Here is an 18,048-nt window from a genome sequence, read left to right on the forward strand (position 1 = left end):
TTCAAAGGTAATAAATCAAGATTTGACAACTTTAGTCCAATTCACTCTGAACATGTGTTTGATACTTTTAAGAAAGCAATTCAAGTGCTCTTAGAAATGTATGTGCACACAGTACCCCAACTATGAAACTTGGGTTTCCTGTTGGTTCCAAGACCTTTGTTAAAAGGACAGAAAAAAATCCCTATATAAATGTGGGTATAAGATAAAATTATACAGAAAAGATAAAATTAACACAGAAAGCTGTTACTGTGAGTTTTTATGACACTGAGGGTCACTTTTATCATTCTTTTGTCCAGAAGAACATTCAGAAGGATATATGTTTAACATTCATATTTAGTTAACTGAAGTTAGGTTTAAAAATATAGTTCTTCCTTAAACTTTTAAGTTTACAAATGGTACTCTTTTATTACTAATCACTTCTTTTAAAAAATATTTATTTATTTATTTGGTTGCACTGGGTCTTAGTTGCAGCAGGTGGGCTCCTTAATTGTGGCTCGTGGGCTCCTTAGTTGCAGCTCTAGGGCTCCTAAGCTGCAGCATGTGGGCTTCTTAGTTGCAGCATGCAAACTCCTTAGTTGGGGCAGGCATGTGGGCTCTAGTTCCCTGACCAGGGATCAAACCCAGGCTCCTTGCATGGGGAGCGTGGAGTTTTATCCACTGTGCCACCAGGTAAGTCTCTACAAATCACTTTAGGGATGCTTTGAGGAAAAGGATAATAAACAATAATAAATAGTCAATTCTCTGGCAAACAAAGGTCCCCTTATTAAGACTTAAAACTTAATTAAGTCTTATAAATCTAGGGAATTCAAATTATAAAAATGGTGCTAAATGAGATGATGGATGTTCCCTGAACTTACTGTGGTCATCATTTCATGATGTGTGAGTCAAATCATTATGCTGCACACCTGACACGCATACAGTGCTGTGTGTCAATTATATCTCAATAAAACTGGAAAGAAAAAAACCTGGTGAATCTTAAAATTCTCTTAAGTGTTTTCATGCTGCTTACAAAGTCTGTGAGATTTCAACTTAAAATCACAGCCCACATCCCTTACTCAGTTACACATTTTAAATTAGAATCTGTTAAATCCTCTAATATGCCAAATTTTCTTGAAAACAAGTATACACAGTTTCTAAACTTAACTCAAAAATACAAATACTGCAGGTTTAATTTATCATTGATAGAGCTAATTCTAGATCTCTCTGAAGTGAAGGACATTTACCCACTGAAGAGAAGACATTGAAACTGACCTACAATTTGAGGTGACCATTTCACTTAGCCAAGGTCATTGCTAGACATTTCAAAAGAGAAGAAATCTGGAACTATGACGCCAAGAATGACTTTCCTCCTGAATGCCCGTGGAGTTGGGCTGTTTTTAATAGATGCGCTGCCACAGACTCCAAAATATAGAACACACCGCTGTGACATTAAAATTATTTTGAGCTGAAGTCATTTGAGAATCACAGATGCAGGAAGAGGCTTTTTCTCTGAACTTCCTTATCTACCTAAAAGCAGATCCTTGCAAAAGGACTCAACTATCATAAATCCCCTCCCTGGGAGTTTCACAACTTTTATCACTGGAGGTGGAATCAGTGGCGTAAGAGATCACTTAAACAGACCTTGTCACAAAAATACCGTATTTCCCATCTATTTTCCTAAGGGCCCATTTATCTTTGACTTTACATAAGTGCCCTTTGGTCCCCTTCTCTTCTCCTATTAAGATGGAATATGAGCCTCAAATTCTAACCACCCCTTTGAGTAACGTTTTTCTCTTTGCTTCTGTGCATGTGGGAAAAAAAATGGCCTTTTCTCCTCTTAATTTCTTTTGTCAGTTGAATTCACATGCCCCCATCACCCAACCTAAGAGGGTAGAGGAAAAGATTTTTTTCCCCAATACCTATCAACCGTATTTAGTCAACATAATTATTTGACATACCTGTTTACTATTCCCTCTCCAGGGTCATTCCCATGATCATAAAAACATGAGGTTATCTTCCTATAAAAAATGTAGTTAGATTTCAGTGACCACCCTCCACTTTTTAAAAACTTTTGCTTGCAACAGTACCCTTTAATCTCTGACCTCAGTTTCTTCACCCCCCCCCCGCCCTCCACTTTTTTTTTTTTTTGGCGGGATCTTAGTTCCCCCACCAGGGATCAAACCCGCACCCCCTGCAGTCTTAACCAATTAAGCACAGAGTCTTAACCACTGGACCACCAGGGAAGTCCCCTCCCCTCTTTAAAGGCCCTCCAAGCAACCTTTGACACACTCGCACCTCTCCACTGAAACTGTCGTTCTGTTCACTGTTTATCCCCAATATCCTATAACAGTGCCTGAGCATAAGTGCTCAATGCATATTTATTAAATAGTGTTTCTGAATGCTTTTTCTATTCTTCTTTCTTGTTAGAGTTATATCTTGTACAGTAATTTGAATGACATTTGAAAGGATTCCGAGGCTTTGGGAGGTATCACCGTTCTAGTTCTAAGGCCACGCCAACTACAGAAACAGTTGCAGGTTGTATAGTTTGCGGGAAAAATTAAGTCTGCATTCAGAAGAACCAGGCTGTCATTGCTGCACTGACTCTTGTGAAACAGCTCCTCCCCAGGGGGCGCTGGTGTGCCACGTTACCTACTGATTTACCTGTAGATAAACCTTGTGGGGCATAATACCTTCTGAGCAGCTTCTCCAGGCCTTCCTGGGGTCTTTGCCCCATGTCGATTGGTGGGAGATGTGCTATTTTTACTCCGTGACTGTGTACAGCAGGAAACGTCCAGACTAAAACAAGATCAAAGTTTTGAAGGCAGTCGTGCCTGTGCGTTAAATGAGAGCTATCATCAAAATAGAAGTGAGAGTGGATGAGTTAAATTTTCCTGCGTGGGAGCGTCCGCAAACCTCCTGCTCCCACTCAGATCACCAAAGAGGATGTAAGTGACACAAAGGCAGATCTATAGCTGTATATATATATATATAGATAGATAGATAGAGAGAGAGAGAGAGAGAGAGAGAGAGAGAGAGAGAGAGAGAGAGAGAGAGGAGAGTAAATGCAAGATACTAACATTCCAGGACCCAGCATTCATTGCTAAACAAAGGCGTTGAACCTAGTAATTGCCAGCACTCTTCCTCTGCTCAGCCACCCTGATGCTCACGTCTACCCCAAACTACCCTTTTTAAAACCGGCGGTTCCTAGACTTTCTCTGATGCAGAATCATAGAAGGAGGATGGAAGGCCTTACCCCGAAGGGAAAGATGGAGGTTTTGTTGAAAGTGATATATAATAAAGAGTACCAAAAAAATAGTAAAGGAGAGGAGGAGTAAAAGTCCCTCTAGTGGGGCTTCCCCGGTGGCGCAGTGGTTGAGAGTCCGCCTGCCGATGCAGGGGACGCGGGTTCGTGCCCCGGTCCGGGAAGATCCCACGTGCCACGGAGCGGCTGGGCCCGTGAGCCGTGGCCGCTGAGCCTGCGCGTCCGGAGCCTGTGCTCCGCAGCGGGAGAGGCCACAACGGTGAGAGGCCCGCGTACCGCGAAAAAAAAAAAAAAATGCCCCTCTGGCTGGAGGCAGAGGAGGGGATATCTTTGGGGGCGGGTGGTTTCTGAGAGCCTACTGAGAATGTGGAGGGTTCCGAGTGAATGTGGTGGGCGGGGCACAGAAGAAAAAAGAGGGCTTGAACATCTGGTCAGAAGCACCCACCACACACACGGAGCCCCTGAGTGCTTTGGGGTGGGAGCCAAACTTGACTGTCACACCTACTGGACAGAGCAGGCTTGCCTTCGCCTCCGGGGAAAGGCAGCTGCAAGCCGGCTGGGAGGCCCACGGGCTCTTCCCCTTGCCTTCCAGTTCACCTGTTTATTTGGACTAGTGGACTTGGCTATTTAGCTTTAAACATGTTTACAGTTTTGTTGAGCACAGGATTGATGTAAGTTAACTGTACGCATATTTATTTATTTTATGTTTTGACCGAGTGCCGCACGGCTTGCGGGATCTTAGTTCCCCGACTAGGGAACGAACCCGTGCCCCCTGCAGTAGAAGTGTGGCGTCCTAACCCCTGGGCCGCCAGGGAAGTCCCTGTATGCATATTTAAAGTCTACAGTTGGGTGAATTTTGATATGTGACTATCTGTGAAACCAACAAATAATGAACATAACTACACCCCCCCACACAAAGTCTCCTCCTGGAGTTGATATTTTGGCATGTTTTGCCTTGTTTTAAGGTTTTATTGATATTATCTAGAGATCGAGAGATAAGGTAGGGGACAGTTGAAACAGGATTCATCATGAATTGATAATTGTTGGAACTGAGGACAGGTACATGGGATTCGTAGTTTTGTCACTTCCATGGGCTGATACATGCCCCAGGCAGGCTCAGGGAAGCAACTAAGTACCTGCTCCCATTCCCGTTAAATTCTAGGTGAATGGAAGACCATGAGAGTTGCTTGGGTCTTCCTGCAACTAGTGTCTTCAAAGAATCCAGGCCTTTCATAAAAAGCACTTGAAGGGTGAGGGTGGCGGGAAATGCAGTGGGTTTAAAACATGAACGCCAGCCTACATTTTTGGTACTCCTTCCACGGGTCATCTCTTGCTTCCTAAGTCACAGCGACCGGGAGTGGAGGGAACAGCATCTGTCACTTCTGGAGGAATAAGGGGCCCCGAAGAGGGGGGGCGGTCCTCACCATTCACTCTCTCCGAAACGCGTGCTCGGTAAAGCTGAGACCCACCGTCCGACCTTGCATTTGTAGGAGACTTTAGGATTTACTACCCACCATCTGGTTTTATTTATATTTATATACATTTATATATGTGTGTCATCGGGTTAAATGCTTAAGAAAATCCTAGGGTAGCTCTCAATATCTCCATTTTTAGCTGGAGAGAGAGAGAGACTTGAGAAGTTAACTTATCCAAATTACAGAAGTCGGTTAGTGCTGAAGCTCAGACTCGAACCCAGGTTTTCTGGGTCCTCCATCTGGTTTGTGCCACGGCTACTGGAGAAAACCTGGGAGAAAGTAGAGGAAAAACACTTTGTGGAGGAAGCAGAAACCTTGGACCCCTAGAAGCTTCCTTGGGCAGTCCACTCGGGAATTTAACTTCTAGCTGTGGATTGGGGCTAAGGAGGAGGTGAGGGTCAGCAGCTGAAAACGCTTCCCCGAGCATTTCACATGCAAATTAGTACCATCTCTACTCCATGCAACAACAGTGAATTTCTGGCAATAAAACCTTTTGTGTTAAAAATAACAAATACCTCCTTTTGGTGACAACATTAAAAATTATGGTTTCCAATGCCCTTTCAAAATGTGAGCCCTAGGCCAAGGGCTTCTCTTCCTGCACAGAAAAGCGTTTATATTCTCACCATCCAGAGATAGTCACTTAAATGAACATTTTGCCATATATACCTTTGTATACACCTGTGTGTACACTCACAAGCATCTTTACATCATATAGATGTGGGTGTACATACATTTTTTAAAATGGCATCTCTGAATGTTGTTTTACATCTTGCTTTCCCTTACCAGGGAATTATGGGCTTCTTATAATACAGTATGTCTAATTAGGGGTCGATGGTATTTTGCTTTGAGGTTTTCCAAAAGTCTGGTCCAGGCAGCACCTCTGCAAAGAGTGTTGGACTTCCCCTCAAAGTCAGGGCTCACAGAGGAGGGCTCTCACAGTGTGTTCAGTCTACCATATCTGCTCTCCTGCACTTTCCCCAGGAAACAGCAGACTCTAAAATCGTTGCTAACGTCCATGTCTGACTGACCACTCCACCTCCCCAGGGGTTCCCCTTTCTGGAATCCACTCCATTTTAGTGCTACCATGGAGATCCTTCTCAGGTGGGCTGCCGGGGCTGAAGCTGAATCTGGCCTCTGTACTCGGACGCCAAATTAAATCTCGGAGACAGGGTTTTGGGTGAAATAGAAAAGGATAGTTTTATTTTGCCAGGCAAAGGGGGACACAGCGGTCTCATGCCCTCACAACTGTGTATCCCGACCTGGAGGGGGTCGTGAGGAGTTTTCTAGTCATGGCTCAAGGAGCCGTGGTCAGCTCGTGGACCTTCTTCTGGCTGGCCGGTGGGGAGGCCATCGGGGGTCAGCACCATCAGCCTTCCGGGTCCACCGGGTCTGGGGTCTACGTGCTTGTGGGCAGCGCACAGTTAACTTCTCCCGCCTGGAGCGGGTTACAGTATCTGCAAAACAGCTCAAAGATATTATGTGTGTATACTCTGAGGGGGGGGATGGACACCCTGCCTCAAGGCTGCACTATTGTTCTTGACTGTTCCTCCCTTGTCTCTGCATCCCCTCCCTTCCCTGATTAGTAACTGCTTGAACTTGCCCTTTGGAACTCAGAGAAGGTCCTGGAGGCTGAATGAAGCCTACTTCCTGTAATTGAGAAGTGGGGGACACAGAAAGGCTTTTGTGCCCAGGAGCGCCCAGGGTCTGGCTCCGCTTCAGGGCCACTTGTGGCCCACACTCTCGTCTGTCCTTGCCGGGGGGTGGTGTTCCACTGCCCGAGGATTCCCCGCCCCAGGTGTAACCCCACGCCCTGCACCACAAGTGAGCTCACCTGTAGGCAATAGAGCACTCACGATCAGCCCAGCCATCAATCAGCAAACTTCCAGTGAGTTCTCGCCCTGCCCAAAAGGAACGACACTGAGGCAAGAGAGCAAAGCCACAACCAGAAAGAAAAGAGATAGTATCTCACTCTGGTGTCCCCACTGCTGAGATCAGTGGCTCCACTCGCACGCGGGTGATGGCCCGGCTGCTGCCGAGGGGTCCACTTGATTCTTAGCTCACCTTGCCTGTCACTGTGCTCAGAGATCACCCCATCTGCAACTCCTCCTTCCAGCTCTCCCATACTTTTCTCCTGTCCTTGTATCAAGGTTTCAGGGAAACAGAAGGAAGCTTGTCTTCAGAAAAGGTGTGAGGACCTTGGTCTTAGATGCAGAGACGGCTGTGAGGCAAGAATCTGTGTTTCTTTCGACCATGTTCCATGTGATTTACAAGTATTAAGCCATCAACAACCATGGTGTGAGACGCTTACGGTGTTTTGTGGAGAATTTGCTCAATATTCCCGACATCCCCTGCTTTTCATTCCTTTTTTTTTTTTTTGCCCCCTTGGACTGGAGGGGGCCACCACGACTGGCAAAATTTATGACCAGAATAGCAAGCAGGTGCAATCTCTTTAAGCTCCAAGTACATTGGCTGGAGAGATTGCAAGTGAGCCGGCAAAGTGCATGCCCCATAAAGGGCGGGTCAATAACTTACACGTATCAAAACATAAAAGACATTCCTATCATCATGTGTTCAACTGGGCAATCTTAAAAAATGGTAGCCCTATTTGGTCTATGTGATATGCTCTAAGATAGTATAGATCTTAGGAAAGCTTTCTTGCTTTTTTAAACCTCTCGAAGGATTAAACATGTTCCCTTTCTCGCTGTCTTCAGTAGATGAAGTTGTTTTGTGAATTTAGTGAATCTGACGATGAAATTAAACCATAATGAAACGTTGTTTCCCTCATGTATTTTAGTATCCTCCAGGCAGAACTAATGAATATTCAGCAAGTGATTAGTTGGTACAACCCCACGTGCTTCCTCGAAGACCCATGCCAGCCACCCTTTCACAAGCAGTTTTACTTGGTAATTTACAAATGTACTGGCTGAGCTCTGCATCTGCCAGTAGGGCAGTTGTTAGCCTAGGATGCAAAACGATTTCTAAATTAAGGTTCTGGACTTGTAAAATCAAGAAAGCCTTATCATCCACGATTTAACTGTGGTACCTAATGAGTAACGGGATAAACATCCAGGACGAGTCCTTTAACGGTCCTAACATCCAAATTAGACGTCTATACAAGACGCAGGTGAAGACAGTTCAATTGGAGGCATGTGAAAGGGCCCGTGTTCCCTGATTAAAAGTAGCTCCTTTTCTCCTGCCGTGTATAATAAACAGCGTGGTGGCCCGGGGGGGGCGGGGGTTGGATATTGGAGCCAGGTGAAACCTCAAATTGATGCAAGCTTATGAAAGCTGGGCTCTCGTCCCAGAAACACGGTGGGTCCTGGAAGTGGGAGAGGTAAGTGAGCGTCTGAGCGCGGCGAGCGGAGGCTGCGAGGAGCCGCGTCCCAGGACGCGGGGCTGCGCTGAGGAGGAGGACGACGACGAGCTGGACGGCGGGAGCGGTGGACGGGGAGGAGCGGAGCGGGCGGCCCAGGGGGAGGAAGGCTGGGAGAAGGAGGAGGCGGTGGCGGCGGAGAACGCGCCCGCCTCCGCGGCGTCCTCTAGTTCCCAGGCCCGGGCGCCCCCTCTGCTTCCCGGGCGGCGCGGAAAACGCGGGGGCGCCGACTCCTCTAGCGCCGGCGCGCCCCCGCCCCCGCCCGCCCGGGCCGCGCTCGGAGCATGCGCGGTGGGCGGGCCGCCTCCGCCGCCCGAGTCGGAAGCGCGAGCGCCGGCGCCGCTGTCAGTGCGCGAGGGGCCAGCAGCGCGCCCGCGGCTCCGCTCCGGCGCGGCTCCGCTCCGGCCCGACTCCTGCCGCGCCTCGGCCGCCGCCCGCGCCCCCTGCTCCCGGTGGAGGCAGCAGGCGGTGGGGGGACCATGGCTGACGTCTTCCCGGCCAACGACTCGGCGGCGCCTCAGGACGTGGCCAACCGCTTCGCCCGCAAAGGGGCGCTGAGGCAGAAGAACGTACACGAGGTGAAGGACCACCGCTTCATCGCCCGCTTCTTCAAGCAGCCCACCTTCTGCAGCCACTGCACCGACTTTATCTGGTGGGTGCGCGCGCGGGGGGGTGCGGGACCGGTCCTCCCCAGTCTTGGCCGCCTCTCCCCGGGGAAACTTGGGGAGCTGCTGGGAGTCCCAACTCGCCCGGGACGGCACGCGCGCGGGACGCCCGGGAGTTGCCGCCTGGCCGGCCAGCCACCCCCCGCCGCGCCAGGGGGCTACATGGAGGCCTCCCACCCCTCCTCGGCGTCCCGGGAACAGACCGGGAGCCTCCGCGAGTCAGGGCCGAACGCCGCGGAGAGTCGGAGGGCGGGTCCCCGGGCAAGAGCCTGAGAGGCGGCAGGCGGCGGCTGCGTGGCGCGGCCCGGGCGGGGGGCGAGCCGGGCCGGGCGCCTAGCGGGTGTGGACGCGGCCTTTCCCTTCTGCCTCAGGTTCAGCCGCAGCTTTGGGTTCTGCTCGCTGCAACCTGCTGGGCACGGAGTGACGCCGGCTTCCCTGCTTGAGCCCGGGGAGAGCGGACAGGCGACCAACTGTTGAGAGCGTGCGGGGGAGGGGGAGCGAAAGGGAGCGGCTAAAGGGCTGAAGGGTGGATGCAGTCCTTTAAAATAAATCGCGTCAACACGGGCTTAGGCTGGTCAAAACTCAGCGCGTGAGGACAGAGCCCTTATTGAAGAAAAACGCTGGCAGGGCTGAGGGTGTCAGAGTTCTGGGAACTTTCAATGAACGCAGATGTTAACTTGGGGGTTCCCGGAGGTTTACGGGGAATAGGTAGGTGGTGGGTTTCGGGGTGTGTGTGTGTGTGTGTGTCTGAATCCTGTGAAACTAGAGGAAATCGTGTATGTGCTTTCTTCCCGTGAGTAGAATTTAGGCTTTTATTAGCTGACTTTTTCAAAAGGTCGGTGATCTCCTGTCAATTTTTATTTTTTTAAAAAAGCTGAAATTAAAGGCAGTCCAAATGCTCCAGTGGAAGGAGCAGTAGTTTCTCTTCGGTTAGGTTGTTAGCCACCCTGCTTCTTCTATTTCTTGTTCCTGGATGTAGGACGCCCTCCCCGAGTCAGACATGTCTAGGGCTCCTTAACTCCTACCCGCCCCCCCCCCCCGCCCCGGCTGGGGGATGGCACCAGGTTGACAGCACAGAGTGCCCTGCCACCAGTCAGCTGGCATATATATCTTGTTGGGGGCCCTCTGGAGAACGCTACCTGGATGCATCACATCTGGGGAAAATCCTTTCTAAGGGCAAGTCCCACGAACATGGTGCTAGTTAACAGGTGTTTAACTTTTTCTTTATGGCTTTATTTGAATCTATCACACCTGGGAAAATCATCTCTAAGGGAAGGCCTACAGACATGGTGCTAATTAATAGCTGTTTAACTTCTCCTTTATGTGTGGCTGTATCTGAATCCATCACACCTGGGAAACTCATCCCCAAGGGAGAGCCCCACCAATGTGGTGCTAATGTGCTTAATTTTCTTCTAGAAATCAGCTTAAAAGTACACTTACGAAAAGCACAGTCCCCTCCGTGAATGGGTTTCCAATGTGTAGTCAGCGTATGAAGCAATTGTGCTCCAAGGAGCACATAGGTAATTGGAGATAAGACTGTTCAAGTTCTTGGAGCATCAGGGCAGAGAGGAGATTGCATTTAGTCAAGGGGAGGTCTTCAGCCTCATGTATCAGCTGTGAAATTCCATTAAAAGGGAACGGCTAGACTGATTACTTTTGCAGGAAGTAGGTAAGGTAGAAAAGGGACTTGCAACATATATATCCAGGCTAGCTGAAGACTTTCCACTATCAATTGCTAGCCCCTGGTGAACGGATGTGGCATGTCAGGTCACCAGGTGTAACGTGAGTGGAAAATAAAGATCTCCCCGTCCTCTTTCTCCTGGAGTAATCCCTGAAACGGTTCTCTGCTTAGCTGTAAAGCAACCCCTTGGAAGTTCCAGGAGAATATTCCCCAGCTTTGTCTAGCAGTGGTTTTAATTTTTCAGTTTTCTTCTCTGGGTCCTTGATTTACAAGTCATTTAAATATCAAAGCACTGATATTTTAAAACTAAGTGCGTTTAAGTATTTTCTGGGTGGGGATGACTAAGTTAATTATAAAGATATGTGAAGTGCTTTGTAAACTGAAAATGTGAAGCAAGAGATTATGACTCATAATCTTAGAATTTTAATGTAGTTCATCCTAGTTGGTATGGTGTTTGCAGTTTAACGTCCACATCAGGATTTTCTGCTTAGAAAGTAAATTCTCTAAAGTAATTTACAAGCTAAATTTACAGTTTAGCTTCTGAATGTGCTTTGAATGCTATTGGCTCTCAGTAAAATTAGATCATAATCTCACAGGCGAAAAATAGGTATGGTACTTTGTGAAATGTGGCTCCTTTAAGCCAAAGTTTGATGTTAAGAGTGGTGCTGCTTGGGAATCTCTGGACAAATACTTAAATTCACAACAAATGATGAAGCTGCTTTTTAGTTGTCTTTAGGGAGAAACAATTTTCAGTTGGTCTTTAGGGACCGAATTCAGCTTTTTTTTTTTTTTTTTTTTTTTTTTTACCGTAAGGTCAGGTCCTTCTTATTACCTGAATATTGTAGCAAACAACTTTATAGTCATGTTCTTGTCTTGAAATTTAAGTATTGATAATGGCGTTTAAAAAAAAAAAAAAAACAACCCCTGAACACGTTGAAACAGCTTAGTGAGCTTTTGGAGGCCAGATCTTTTCAGAGTTGCATTGACCCTGTGCTCTGAGCTATTTAGGCATGTTTTCCTGTCACATCATTGGGTTCCATGTACAAACCTTTAGCTCTAGAAAGCTTTGTTACATAACTGGCTTAAGGTGTGGTATCCAACACGTATGTTAAGAAATCTTCTTGTTTGTTTTTCAGGGGGTTTGGGAAACAAGGCTTCCAGTGCCAAGGTAAGCTGCCACGTTGGATTTTATTTTCAAGTATAGCATGAAATAAGCATTCCAGACAGGAACAGTGTTTCCAGTTATCTTTTCTTTGATTCCCCCAAAAAAGTTTAGATGTTCTCAAAATACAAGGGCTGTAAATTTAGGCCTTAAAAAAAAATTGTTTGGTATTGCCTACTAATCTGCAAATAGAGCTGCCTTTTTCTTCAAGGGAAAAACCTTCCTGTAACTTATTTTTTGCCAAGAACAGTCTTGTCAGAAACTGCTGTCTTTGTGTGGGTGTTCAGAAAAAAATGAAATCACTGTGTGTGGCTTTTCTTCCTGTTTTTGTTCATCTCTTACCTAGGCGTTGGGTTGGACTTCTAATTTGGGGCCATACAGCACCCTAGTAAGTTGTTTCTGGTTTTTGAGGGCTGCTTGTTATCCAGAACAAAGTTTGCACGTTTTAAGGCGGCTGCAGCATGAGGCACGCTGTTTCGTCTGATACTGTCCATTGCATCCACAAAGAAACCCCTTTCCTCCTCTGATCTGTAGTTGCATTTTACACGCTCCAGATATCTAACTTTTCATATCCTTCCATTTGTTGAAACATTGTTTTAGAATGCCTTATTTCTTGTGAAGGCATCCCGGTTCGCTAGCTCACCTTCTGGCTCTCCTCATTGTCTATATTATGTTTACTTCGTTCTGGTTACATTTCCCATCTGGGCTTCAGTTTATTAGGGCAAGTGGAAAGTACATTCTAGCCTGGAAAATATTATCCTAACACTGTTCAGTATTAAGTGCGTTAGAGACACGTGGGGGGCATTTCCTGTAACTTTAAAATTGTGCTCATTAGTTGGTTACCATTTAAAACCTGCACGCTTGTGAACTTGTTTCTTATATGCCTTTTCTAAACATTTTTAGATGCAGGTATTTAACGTATAATCTATCAGTATTCTACTTTCCTTCACGTTGTGCTTAACACCCTTATTGAATAAATTTCTCTGGGGAGTCACGTTGAGAAATCAAGTTGAGAGAGTCCTTTGAAAAAGAATGAAAGGCGTGTTGCCATTCTGAGATGAAAGGAAGATGTGACTCCTTCTACTTCTCAAAGTTGTGGACCTGAACTTTCATAGGCAACGTTTGAAGTCTTTGAACATGATTTTAGGAAATATAAAGATGTAACCTTGTGGTTCTGGGCTAATGTGACCCCTATCTCCTGTCATTTTTGGTAATGTGTTTGGGTGGAGACCTAAGGAAACTCGTAAGAAAAACATTTACTAAATGTTCTAGATAATGCACAAGGGAAGGGTGTGTGATGTAGAAAACGAGTTTTTTTAAATACAAAGGACCCCAGGATAAGGTTTGTCCCTTTGAGACCTGCAGGTTTGGTTGGTGAAATCGGAGAGTGGCCATACTAGGCTACAGCAGGACCTGAATGGTTTTCTCATCATCTATTGAACTTTCAGTGGATTAGCAGGTTAATAATCTCACATCCGTTCACTCTCTTTTACCTTAATTATAAAAGTGCTATTCATAAATTGCACAAATACTGTATATAAAAATGAAATCTTGTTTCCTTTCCCACCCTCAGGAATAACTTCTATTTAAGACATCCATTCATTCACTTATTTACACATTTTTAAAAAATCAAAATTTTCAGTCATTCTGCAACTTTTTTTTTTTTTTTTAGCAGTAAGTGGTAGGTATCCTTCCATATCAACACATCAGTTCTTCCTTATTTGCATGTGTGGAAATAGCAAATTGATTCACCTCTCTGTTGAGACATTTTAAATGTTTCTAAGTTCTCTGTACTGTTGTAGTACAAATACAGCCGTCAACATCCTTGGACTCTAGGTATTTCTGCAATAGATACATAGAAGTGTGTGGATACATTTTAAACTGCAATGAGCACAGCTTAAATTGCTCTGCAAAAAGGTTCCAATTTGTATTTTCAGTATCAATGTGAGAATACATCCCTTTCTCTTCACTCTTCAAATACCATTTCCTGTTTAAGGTTGAGCACTTCTTCCAACATGTTTTAGCCCCTTGTATCTGTCCTGTGAATATTTGAAATTCAGGGTTTACATACCAAATTACAGCAGTGAATGTGTGCTCTATGCAGTATTCTGCACTTTGAAGAATTAAACCTGATCCCTTGAAAGAGTTCCCCTATTGCACTTACAGATTTTTAACTCCCAGAAACCATTTCGAGTTCTAAGTCTGTTTGTGGGGAGCTGCTTGTTAAGTTGTGTAGTTACGTGTCACCTGTAGTTTCTGACTTCCGAGCAGGCCTGTGCTAACCCGTTATCTTATTGTTGGTTGTAACTTAGATGATGTTAGCTCAGGGTGATGCTCTTAATCACATGATGGTTACCCAGTGTTTCCTATTTTGGTACTTGCCTCAGCCTTAAATATTTTCTTAAATGGTCAGATGTTAAGTTTTCTCTTGATCCCTCACTGAACTTTTCCTGTTGGTTTGGTTTGCTAGGCTCATTCTTAGAAGAGTGACTCGTCCTCCTGTGTGCCCTTTGCAGCCCATCCTCTAGGGATGACAGCTGGAGGCTGAGGCTGCTTTTAGTACCCGTTACCCGTACTTGTCACCTGATGGAGGGGGTGTAGTGTTCCAGCTCTTAGTATGTAGTGTGTTGCTTTGGTCAGAAGACAAGATACCTGCAGCTGAGTTTACTTCCGCTCAAGAGGGGCAGGTGCTCCGAACGAGTCACATATACACGGACTTGTTTAGCTTTAAACCTAAAATATTCACCATCATTTTATGTAGTGTTAAGTCAGAATTGGAAGATTCAAGAAATTAGCGAGTTTTAGTCCTTAAAACTGGGTTTATAATCTGTACCATCTAGAAAGCATATTTTATAAGGGTGTTTCCGTAAGAAACATGTGATTTCCCACTTGTTCCCTTCCCCCAAGATATAACATAAATGGATGCAGGAAGCTTTTCTGAAGAGATCTGTTGGGTCATTCCCACTTTACCTGATGGACTCTTCCGTCCTTACAGCACACGTGGTACCAGGGGTACAACCCTGAAAATGTGTTACCAGGGCAAGTAACACAGGCTGAGCCTGTGGTGAGAATTTGCTGCCTGACATGGTTGGAACCAAGGGCCTTAAACGTTGGGGAGGAGGGAGGAGGACAGGGTAGATCTTGAAGCCGTGGAGCCTTCTTCAGGTTCTTGGAGATGAAGACAGGCGTCTCCCTTTGTAGATCCGAAATGACAGGACTCGAATTTGCCTTTTTTTTTTTTTTGCTTGGCTTATTCTGTGGGTTGGCTTGATCTGTTCCGTGCTCACCTCATCTCCGTGAGGCTGTTGGAAGCTTGGCCTTGCCTACTGAAAGAGTAGGAGCAAGTTTGTCTGGCCCTGGGCATTGAGGAAGTTGAGACTTGAACCCAGGAGGTCTGGGTCCAGCTGGGGTCTCTGTCCTGTTCAGGCTGCTCCCGCCAGAAGCTGTCCGAGCGCGCCGGCCTCCTCAGATGCGCTTCCTCGGGGGCCCTGGCGCCCCAAACGGCCGTATCTCCTGCTTTCGCTACTGGGAAAGGCAATGAGCCAGCTCTTTTTTTTCCCCCTCAGTTAGCAAGACCCATGCCCTTCTCTACTTACAGCGATAGAAACAGCCTCTCAAAAAGTGACCTGCTTACTTGACGGGCCAAGTAGTTTGTTACATCTGGCTAACCTGCTGCTTCTGTTGTCCCTGCTTTTTCTATTCCTTCCTTCGTGGTGAATATCACAAGTTAAAGCGTACTGTCACCCAGGCTCTCTGAATACACGCTGGCGACAGCATCAGTATGAATTCCCATGGATGACCGGGATCTGTTCCTGCGGCTGTTTGTCCTGGGTGGTCCGCCTGGCCACGTGCGAGCCGTCCGCAGGGAATTAATTCGCGTTCAGGAGCTTGCACGGTGCTGCCGAGCCAGGTGCGAATCTTGAGCCGTTTCCCTGCTGAGTACACATCACATGCTGTACGTAACCTGTGAGGCTAACTGAAGCTCTGCGTTTTTCCATCGTTGAGGGTGAAAAAAGTCAGCTTTCCCTACCCCTTTCCTGGTGACATTCCATCATGAAGGCCTGTTTCGGGGTCGCTATTTCAGTTTACCCAAGTAGGACGGCGCTTGATGTTCCTTCTCTGAGAATGAAAGTTGATGTTTGAGTGAAGAAAAAAGAAGGGTTTCTCCCCTTTTGCTGTAGGAGCTGAGGAATCCCAGAAAACCAGGCCCATCTGAGGGAGGAGTGACCTTTAACAGGGCATCGAGTTGTCAGCTTGGCCTCAGGGTTCTGAGAGCCAGGCAGAGTGGGCAGTAAGTGCCAGGGGAGGGTTGGGGGCTGGGACCCGGGTGGGGCTCCGTGGTGAAGCTGGCCACCTTTGACAAAGTACCTGTCTTTCCGTGGACTGGATTGGCCACACCTAGATTCTCGGGTGGCCCATTGATTTCCAAAGTTGATGCCAGGATTTTCCATCTTCAAAACAGGTCAGCATTTCAGGACCCTGCTGCTCACGTGGTTACCCTCCCCCTAGATTAGAAGCCGTGTGAACCATAGATGAGCATCTGGTTACCTGTACGTTCCAAAAAGGCAGGTCCAAGTAAGAGTGAGTATAATTCGAAACTCTAGAGGTTTTGCACTGAGGTCAGCCTAAAGGGTTATTTCAACTTCGAAGATGAAATTGTCTGTAATCCCTAAAAGGCAGGAAAGTGTGATTGAGATGGGCAGTTAGAACTTTCTTTTCCTCTTAGTAGTAGAGACACATGAAGGAAACAGTATAGGGGATTCCCATTTGGTGCAAACTGTTATGAAATGATTTGATTAACGGCTTTCTGAATTTGCTGCTCTTTCACTCAATACATTAAGTGAAAGTGCTTTTATTGACATACATACCCCCCACCCCCCAAAGTTGATGCTGGTAGAAATCTCAAATATTTATTTTTGCAGATAAATCTGACATGCAAATTTCCTTTAATTTTACCATGTTTTTTAGTGTCCTGAGTGCTTCACTCTCCTGGATGATATTCAGTTTGAAGTTTTTAGTCACATTAACCCTTAACATGCTAATTTGTTTCCTTCACGGTGGTTTTCAGAGTGCCATTAACTGCCTGCAGAGCTTCCCTGTATGCATGGAGTCCGGCTCCTTGCCAGGACATTGAGTCTCTCCAGTCCCGCCGCCTTGCTTTGTCTGACTCATCTTAAGGCTGCTCTCCTCCTTCCCATCCTCCTGTCTCTTGAAGTAAGCTGTACTTTTCCAGAAAGTGTGTTCTCTCCTTTCTCCAACCTTTTTTTTGCCCAGAGAGTACACTTCGAGTCTAGCCTAAGGTTTGGCCTGGAGGTTTTCCATCCTCCCTGCCATTCTGGAAGCGCTCCCCCTCCTAGGACCCTCCCCCCGCGGTATTTCCTGGCTGTTTCCTCTACCAGCCTCGGGAGCAAGGACTGAGGCTTATTTTTCTGTCTTTCATGTCTAATGCAGTGCCTGGTGCTCTGTTGACACTATGTAAATATTTGCTGGGTGTGAGATTGTATAAATATTAGAGGTATGGTATGAATGTTCCTAGCTGGAAGGATCACAGTGACTTCTGCCTGCCTACTGTTTTTTTTTTTTGTTTGTTTGTTTGTTTTTGACATAAATTTATTTTTGGCTGCGACGGGTCTTCGTCGCTGTGCGTGGGCTTTCTTTAGCTGCAGCGAGCGGGGGCTACTCTTTATTGTGGTGTGCGGGCTTCTCATTGCGGTGGCTTCTCGTGGAACACAGGCTCTAGGCGCATGGGCTTCAGTAGTTGTGCTTCGTGGGTTCTAGAGCGCAGGCTCAGTAGTTGTGGCGCACGGACTTAGTTGCTCTGTGGCATGTGGGATCTTCCCGGCCCAGGGCACGAACCCGTGTCCCCCGCATTGGCAGGCAGATTCTTAACCACTGTGCCACGAGGGAAGCCTCTGCCTATTTTGAAGTCTAGTTTGTAATCCAAAGTTATGTCAACGAGGGGTAGATCTTGAGATGGCATAAGAAAAAGTGATTGCTGAAGCTAAGCATACTGAGTCAAAATATAGAACAGAAAATTCCAATTTGTATGTAATAAGTTGTATGTCATGTGAAGCTTAATGAATTAGTACGATAGGAATAAACCACTTGGTGTGCTTGCCTTCTAACTTCAGAGAAGTACCTGGACATCAGAAATGAATCTTTCTGCCACAGATAAAACAAGCGCATGGTATGGGCCACAGCAGGAGGGGTGATGCCTTGGGTGTACGGGGGTGAAAAGTTAAAACCAGTGCTAGGATGTGTTTGGTACAGTCATTTAAATGGTCCTTTGCTTGGAGATTGCTAATGGCTGAAACCAGATTGTGATGCTCCAGAGGGAGTAGTAGCTCGATTTGATTCTGGTGTTTTTAAACTTCTTGTTCCTGAAAGGTTTCTGCACCTTCACATGAGGAGTGGAGGACAGCACTGGGGGCGCAGGGGTGGAACGGTTGTC

General features: G+C 46.5%; 1 protein-coding gene across 8 annotated transcripts in view; it reads left to right on the forward strand.

Annotated features, from left to right (window-relative positions):
- The first annotated feature begins 8,402 nt into the window (after positions 1-8,402).
- Positions 8,403-18,048, forward strand: part of PRKCA (protein kinase C alpha) — a 355,119-nt gene continuing 345,473 nt past the window's right edge. For 4 of the 8 annotated variants that reach the window (XM_067021349.1, XM_067021353.1, XM_067021350.1 and 1 more), the window contains exons 1-2: positions 8,437-8,741; positions 11,572-11,603. In XM_067021349.1, coding sequence (XP_066877450.1) covers positions 8,569-8,741; positions 11,572-11,603 — 205 coding nt within the window. In that variant the 5' untranslated portion in view covers positions 8,437-8,568. Of the gene's footprint in view, positions 8,742-11,571; positions 11,604-18,048 lie in introns of all 8 variants that reach the window. The other 4 variants (XM_067021352.1, XM_059048527.2, XM_059048528.2 and 1 more) reach the window with 2 other exon arrangements.

This window comes from Kogia breviceps, chromosome 19 (assembly GCF_026419965.1).
Source record: "Kogia breviceps isolate mKogBre1 chromosome 19, mKogBre1 haplotype 1, whole genome shotgun sequence".
NCBI classification, from domain to species: Eukaryota; Metazoa; Chordata; class Mammalia; order Artiodactyla; family Physeteridae; genus Kogia; species Kogia breviceps.